At 49.1% G+C, this 8,075-nt stretch overlaps 1 protein-coding gene across 1 annotated transcript; it reads right to left on the bottom strand.

Annotated features, from left to right (window-relative positions):
- Positions 1-1,308: 1,308 nt before the first annotated feature.
- On the bottom strand, positions 1,309-5,842 carry LOC100381684 (uncharacterized). Its single transcript, XM_008645250.4, has 4 exons — positions 4,557-5,842; positions 4,244-4,431; positions 2,526-2,749; positions 1,309-2,431 (listed from the first exon to the last, which is right to left on the bottom strand). The coding sequence occupies exons 1-4, from the start codon at positions 5,680-5,682 to the stop codon at positions 1,630-1,632; spliced, it is 2,340 nt and encodes a 779-aa protein (XP_008643472.1). The 5' UTR covers positions 5,683-5,842; the 3' UTR covers positions 1,309-1,629.
- Positions 5,843-8,075: the final 2,233 nt, after the last annotated feature.

The following is an 8,075-nucleotide window of genomic DNA, read 5'->3' as shown; positions in this document are numbered from 1 at the left end:
TTACTAATATTGATTTTTTCACTAGTATAGCTTGTAGGTGGTATAGAACAATGTTTTGCACTATAAACTACAATGTTTATAGAGTGGGGTTTATAATGAGAGGCAGAGGAAGTTGGTTAAACTTTATCTGTTCCCAGATTCTCTATGCAATTCAGCACTTGGCATTCTGGAGCCTTGCTCGGCCAGCCTCTAAGACTGGTTTGGTGACTAGAGAATTAGAAGGGATCTATATGATAGAAATTCTCTTGCTATTTAATTTTAAATAGGAAAAAGATTCATATTCTATGAATCCTTTCGATTATTTGGTCACCAAATCACTACTAAAGGATTAAGAGAGCATTCTCAAATTCCAGCCACCGAACTTGGAGCGGTAGGTGTCAAGCACACATGTTGGGTCCATGCCGTGCACCCTGGCTTTTTTCCTCCTCCCGAGTCCCGACCTCCGTCCTGCTGTGGATCCCAACGATGCGTATCATGTCCTGGACCCCGTCGGTGCCTCAATGCCAACTACATTTTCATGCCACGGAGACACGCATCAAAAGGGACGGCTGCCTTTGCCCAGCAGCCGGATAGCTCCAAGAATGCCAGCCTTGCTTTGCCGCTCTTCTTCTTCTCCACCGCCTCCGTGCTGCTGAAGTTGCAATTCGGTGGGGAAAGGCCGTGCTGTGGCGGACCCCCCCTCCCGTGTGGGCATGGCCGCACCAGCTGGCTGCCTGCCCCTTGATCGCCTACCAAAGCCATACAACTTGGCCCCTTGATCGCCTATGAAAATGCATATAAACTTGGCTGCATTAGCGCTGAAGAGTAAAGACACCCAAAAGGCACGGCAAGATGCTCCATGGACTCGAAGATTTCCAGGGAGGCCCGAAACAGAACCGTAGAATCGGCGCGTAAAGCCAACAAGCGAAACGAGCGCCGTTGCACACCTGGATCATCGTGAACAGCTAATGCAGCATGGCAGCGACAACGGCGGAGAACAAATGGTATGGTCCAACAGGGAACAACAGGACGAGACCAACGCATATGCAGCCACTCCTCAGTCCTCCAGACAGGCAGGCAGAGACAGATGCACAGGCCGGCAGCCCAGTCCGGAGCTCAGACCCTAGAATTTTCAACCCACAGGAAACAGTAGAACCCACTTCAAAGACCACTCAGGTAGCACATAATATATATATATATATATATATATATATATATATATATATATATATATATATATATATATATATATATATATATATATATATATATATATATATATATAAAGAAAGTAGGACACCAGCGCTTTTGCTAAACAGAAACACAGGCTTGATCATGATGAGGCTAGAGTGCAAGGCAACCTTAATGTCTGTACATTATAAATCTCTCCCCTCGCACTCGCCCCAGAAAAAGGAGACCAACAAATCCTGGGCAAAATCACATTATCTACAACTACAACTGAAACCATCCTGTGACAGGGCAAAACATCCGGGGAACCATCTTCTATACTTGACCACTCTACTTTGAGCTATATATATAATATATTGCAGTTTCCCTATATAAATAAACTACTGAATCACCCAGAAAGAGAGAGAGAGAGAGAGAGGCAGCAAATGGTCTCTTGGTAATCCTGATGGGAAAGAGCTTCTTCTACCGCACAGACCCAGCTCGGCGGCAGACCACATCAAGAGCTTCGACCACTGTCCCCGAGAACCCAGCTATGGCTTGGAATATACCCGGCAGGCCGGTCTGTATGTTGTTCAGCGTCATGGACCGCGTGACCTCGACGGCCTTGGCGTGCCTCGTCATCTCGTCCTCCACCTTCCGGCGGCACTGGGCGATCTCGGTCTTCTTCTCCGCGAGAGGGTCGCGGGCATCGTACGCAGCGTGGCTTTCGATGCCATCGCGCCCGCTGCCGGGGAGGCCGAGGCCGACCATGGAGTAGGACTGGTAGTACTTCTTCTCGATGGACCTGAGCGAGTTGGCCTTCTTCTCCAGCTCCTTGGAGTACGTCTCCGCCCGCTTCTTGATCTTCATCTCCTCGGCCTGCTTGGTGTAGATGACGTGGACCACGTTCACGAAGCTCTTGATCGCCTCCGAGGCGACGGCGTCCGGGAGGCGGTCCAGCGCCTGCTTCCACTCGTCGCAGAAGCTGGTGAGCTCGCGCGAGATCATCGAGGCATGGACTTCCTGGGGCACGCTGCTGTCCACCTGGCAGAGCGTGAGCTTCAACCAGCCGTACAGAGAGCGGATGTAGTCGCGTTGGTACTTGATGAGACGGTTGAAGTTCGAGTGCCATGCCGCGACAGCGGCCTCGAGATCACGAGTCGCAAGCCTATGGAGGTCGGATGTTGACTCGGCCATGGAGTTGTCCACCAGGCCGCGGACTTGCTGAACGATCTCGTTTTGTATCTCGTGGAAATGGTTCATTGACCTCCACATGCCCAGTAGCCTGTATGTTAATATTCATAAATCAGTTAAGTGCTTGGAGAGCAAGAGCACATGATCTGGAATTAGGGATGTAGGAGTGGACATAAGACGCTTACGCAAAACAGAGCTGGACAAGCTGTGGTGCAAGCTCATTGTCACGGACTCTAACAATGGCTGATGATGTGGTTGTGGCAGCCTGCGACGTAACTACGATCAGGGATTGCAGCCTGTTTATGGAGGCCTTGGTCTTGTCCAGCTTTGCGCTATCCCTCCTTCTGTACTCCAGGCTCTGCAGAGTAGAAAGCTTTTTCTCATGCTCAATCTTCACACTCTCTCTAGCCTGCAGTAATTAAAATTGATCTATATGTCAGATACTATCTCAAGAAACGGCTTAGTGAACAGAAGGACTTCAAGTAGCAGTCTCCACTGAAGATCCATTACATCACTTAGGCCTTTTTCGGTCGCGTCTGGATCAAATCATCGAAGGGGATTGAGGGAGATTAAATCCCCTTCTATTCAATTTTGACTAAGGAGGGATTTAATCCCCTCCAATCCTCTTCGATCCAGACGTAACTGAATAAGCCCTTAGGGATTCATCAATCCAAAAAATTGTAATGTAATGCAAGAAGCTTTAAAGCTGCAGAAGGCAGTACCATCAATTTGTTATAGTAAAGACAAAGATATGCTAAATCTAATCTTGGCAGCATTACAGGGATATATTATGCCTAAAAAAAGACAATTCTTAACCATTTTCTTTTATCCAACAGCGATTCAGTATAAGAATACCAAGCCAAGCGCAGACGATCCGGGGAATTTCCAACTATTTCTTTCTTGAGAAGTGCGGAGAACACCCCGGAGTAGATGAACTCATTGCAGATACATTGCAACTTTATATGGGCCATCAGAAAGCAGATTCATTTTCTGATAGAAAAAGCCACTTTCTCGATTCAAGATCTCCGCTTCCTCTCCTTATTTGGATCATGTGCATTTTAGCCTGATTTCTATTTCTAGTTCTAGACTCCTCTCAAACTAGCCTTTTTGAGGGCTTGCTCATTCAATACCTTCATAGACAAAAAAAAATGAAGGACAAGAGTATTGTAGAAACAAATAGAGCAAAAAAAAGGAACAGAATATGAAGGTGGTGGTTAAGAAGTCAATTGCAATGTATCAAGGTGTTCGTGCTTGCTACCTTTCCTGAAAGTAGTTAAAACTATTGTGCAAAGACTCTTGCTGTTCCAAAGTAAGAAAATGCACCTCTAAAGACACTTTATGCAACAGAATCAGATTCTCCTTTCACATTTTCTGAAAAAAGGTTCAAATATGGAAGCTATTCACTCGATCCGATAGAAAATAAAATTTCTCGTCATTCTTTTCGTAAGGTTCATTTGTAGCATAACCTAATTCTTAGCAAAAAGATCAAAACTAGCTTCAGCCATGCCCTTGGTCTTTGGCGGATTGATAGCCTACAATACCATGTGAGAGTCTAATGACTGCCAGGGCCATCGCTCTTTTCAAGAGCAAAGATGCGGACTTTGCCAATCTTATTGAAGCATCATATGTGCATGCCATTGTTTCCATGCAAAATAAAGGTGGATGCAGAATGTGGCAGCTGAGCTCATAGAGCTCGCATTGCTAATGAAGTTGGATCATTAACCAAGAGAGCCAAGTTAAATAGTCCCAAGATGTTTCACTGACAAATAGTGATTGCGACAACCGAAAATTTTCATAGCAAGCAACATCTCAACTTGGGTGCTGTTCCATTACTCAAATGCTGAATATGAGAATCATAAATGTCCAAGTAATGAAGTAACCATCAACAAAGGAACAAAATTACCTTGACCTCCTCGTAGAGCTTCTTCTCCCAAGCCAAAAGCCGCTCTAGAGTGGATCCATGACTCTTCCCTTCCGTCGACTCCATCTCCAGTGCATTAGTGTCCAACTTGTATCGTACAGCCAATGGCGGTTTTGATGTCCATGTCGACGACAATGCTGATAGCACGCTGTTGGAATGGTACACCGTCTCTGCAAAAGAAGAAATCAAAGTAAAACAGTTAAACCATAAATCACAAGTCATTGCATATTCAGTTAAATCATAAGGCATAACAGCAAATTTTCATTTCTGGGTCATAGTTTGGGTTTTCTCATACTTTTGAGCTGCCGGAAGTTGCGGTCGAGTTGTGCGCGGCTGGCCTCCAGGAGCTCGGACACATCGTTGCCGGAGTCGGCTGCCTTGACAAAGTACTCCTCAATGGCCGCCACGATTTCCTCGAGAGTGCGATGGCGCACCACCATCCGCATCTCTGTCGCCGCCGTGACCGTGGAGGAGTCGCCAGCCTCCGACCTCTCATCCCTCCTCAGGGGCAATGGGACGGCGGCGTACTCTGACGGTGCCGTCCCGCCGTACTCCGATCTGGCCACGAACCCGCACTCCGATCTGGCCGCGAACCCGCATTCTGATCTGTCCCCCATCTCGCCCTCATCCTCCGATCTGGTCTCCGATGTGGTCGTGGACGCGTAGTGCTCGTCGTCCTCCCATCCGCCGCAATGCATCCCCTCCGGTTCATGGTCCACCTCGCCGTCGTCGTCTTCGGCGGCCTCGTCTTCTTCCTTGAGGTTGTACTGGGTGTGGTGCTGGAGGTAGGCCCGGGCCTTCTCCTCCTCCTCGAGCTCCCGGAGACGGCTGGCATGCTCGACCTCGGCCTTGCGGCGGTCGAAGAACTCGGAGTCTGGCGGCGACGGCGGGTAGAAGTTCTCCCAGTCCCACGCGGACGAGGAGGACGGCGTGCCCACCGGCGGCTGCTTGCGGAACGACGACCGCGCGGGGCTGGCCACGCTGGAGTCCGACAGGATGTGGGGCACCCTGAGCCGCCGCGGACGCGGTGCCCTCGCCGGCGCCGGTTGCGGCGCCGCCATCGCCGCCGGCGGCTGCGGCGGCGGGTGTGGGTGCTGGGCGAGCGGCGTCGGAGGCGGGAGCGATGACGACGCGGCGGTGGACGGCGCCGGTGTGGGGAGCGCACGGGCGGCGCTGGGGGCAGGCGGCGGTGCGGCAGCGGAGAGGAGGACGGGGGTAGTGTGGTGCGAAACGGCGAGCGAGGGGTGGCCCTTCGCGAAGCGCGAGAGCGCGGCGGCGGTGACGCGGAGAGAGCGGAGGTAGTCGGCGTGCGCGGATGCCAGCAGCTGGCGCGCCGCTACCGCGTCCTTCATGTGGCGGCGGCGCTCCTTGCAGCGCCGGACCGTGTCCTCCTGCTCCACCTTGGACGCCGTGCACCCCATTCCCGCAGCAGATCGGCGAGCTCTCGAACAGCGCCGCTGCTACGATCTCCCTCCCCTTCTCTCTGTTCTTCCTCACTTCAGTGAGAGAGCGAGTGTGAGTGGGATTGTGAGAGTGAGCAGCTTCTTTTTAAGCTGCACTTTTTTTTTTATTGAGGCCACCCTTTCTCACTGCTTTCTGCTTGATGGGAGCCTCAGAGCCTGGGACCGGCCGGTGACCCGACTAGCCGTGTAGACATGTTTCTTCTTAACAAGGTGATTAAAGAATTGAACTATAGGTTGTATGACGGGTGTTTATTTAAAATTATAATTGTATTGTTGGTGTCTTTTTGGCGCCAATCAATACGTGAGAACCGGCGGCGGTGCTCGCTGCACAGGCGTGAACGGTCCGCGGCCAGAAGCCGGACGATCCGCGATCCGGAGCAAGGTTTAGGGTTTTTTAAAACCCAAAATTGGTATAAAAGAAAATTAATAAAATAAATAAATATATATATATATATGTTAGTGTTTTGGTAATTAAGGAATCTTTGGAGATTATTTGGTTTTCTTTTCATCGTGCATATTCAATTAATGGAATTAAGGTAGTCAAATAACAAATAAATAAATACGGAAATATACATTTCAAAGTTCTTGTATTTTTGCACTGGCATTCAAACTTGTGAGACAAGTTTAAGTTTAAAAATTTGAATTTGAATTAAGGAATAAGAAAAGAAAAGAGAAGAGAAAGAAAAGAATATACATGAATAAATATACTCCTTCATGTTAATACTTTTTATGCACTTGATTACTATGTGAAATCCCCAACATAAACTTAAACTCAAATATTGGATTTTGAAATTTAGGAAGAAGTTCAAATCTGAAATCCAAAAAAATAGAAGATAAAAAAGGGGAAACCAGCGCGCCATGGGATGTTTCCTCCCCTTCTGGCCCATTTACCCATGTTCACCACCACGCAGCCCACCCTAGCGCACACTCGTCCGAGCCGACATGGGGGACCCACAGGTTAGTCCCACACCCCCTTTGTTGGCCGCGCACGGTCTCATTTCCAAGTGGGCCCAGCCGTCAGTCTCCGCGGGGGCGCACGTCTCCGCTCTCTAGTTCACCGCCATGCGGGCCACCATAGTCAGCTCTATCCCCTCCGTCTCCTTTAACGGGCCACCGAAATCGTAGCCGCCGGGATCGGCTAGTTCCGTTGAGATATGGTGTGCATCCAAGATTTATAGTCCGAGCTCCCTCCCTAGTAGCCTCCCCCATGGCGAGCTCCCTCTGGCGTCCGGGCTCCTCCATTGTGCCTTGTCGTGCACCGTCGCCAAGCATGTCCGCGGGTGAAGAAACAGGCCACGCGCGAACAGCTCACCGGCGGCACTGCTCTAGGGTTGATGTGCGGTTCGGGCAAGTTCTCGCTCGCGCAGGGAGCTATGGGGTTGCAGAATTTTGCTCGGTGAACGCCATTCACCATCGCCGAGTCGCGGATCTCTGTGATTAGCGTTCCTCGTCACCTTCATCCTTGGTAATAATATCCTAAATAGTTTTGCTTCGATTTTCGCTTCGCGTAGCACTTGTTCACAATAGAGTTCGGTCACTAGCACCCTAGAACCTTTACGCGCCAGTGGTACGCCACCGTGCTGGGTACCGCTAGGGGGACTGCTCCACCGTAGATGCTGGCGCACCGCCGCTGCCTAGGGTTAAGTGAGGATGGCACACCCTGGTCGTTGATCCGGGTTTGTGTGGCCCTGATCCGATCGATGGGGTGCAGTTTTATGATTGATGGGAACCGTCAGATCTCGATCGGTGGAGTGGGATTGAGTTGGCTTTCATAAAATCGGGGCGATAGGTTAGGGATCTAACGACCCAGATGGCATACCGGTTCATCGTGGGTCTCGATATTTTGGGTCGTCCATATAGATCGAAGGGTTGTGGTTGAATACCGGTTCACTTATGGCGCCATCTAATCGTGACCCTCGGAGTAAGATCCAACGGTCGAGATCTAGAGTAACCCCCTTCAGTCGATCAGTTTTGCAAAAGAGCCCTCGGGGTTCTGAAAAATAGAACCCGCTGTCCCTCGCGCTTGTGCTTTGAGTCTTGTGGATTCTTGCACCAGAGACCCTACCTTCTCTAGTATTTGACGCACGGTCCAGAGGATTAGAAAATCAGAGGAAATGAATTTAGAAATGGGTTTTTATTATGAAAATAATGACTAGAACTTGTATAATTCCTAGAAAATTCATATGGAGACCAAATTTATTCATTCCAATTTCTATAATTTTATAATATTATTGTTTATCAATTAGTGCCACTGTTTTGACATAAAAATTCTATTAAAATTAATCTCTTGGTTAATCTTGTATTGAATACATAAAACCTTAGAAAATTTATAACTCCTCTGTTTTAACTCT

This window comes from Zea mays, chromosome 1 (assembly GCF_902167145.1).
Source record: "Zea mays cultivar B73 chromosome 1, Zm-B73-REFERENCE-NAM-5.0, whole genome shotgun sequence".
Taxonomy (NCBI): Eukaryota; Viridiplantae; Streptophyta; class Magnoliopsida; order Poales; family Poaceae; genus Zea; species Zea mays.
The sequence above is the reverse complement of the archived record's forward strand: the minus strand, read 5'-3'. Positions and strand labels throughout refer to the sequence as shown.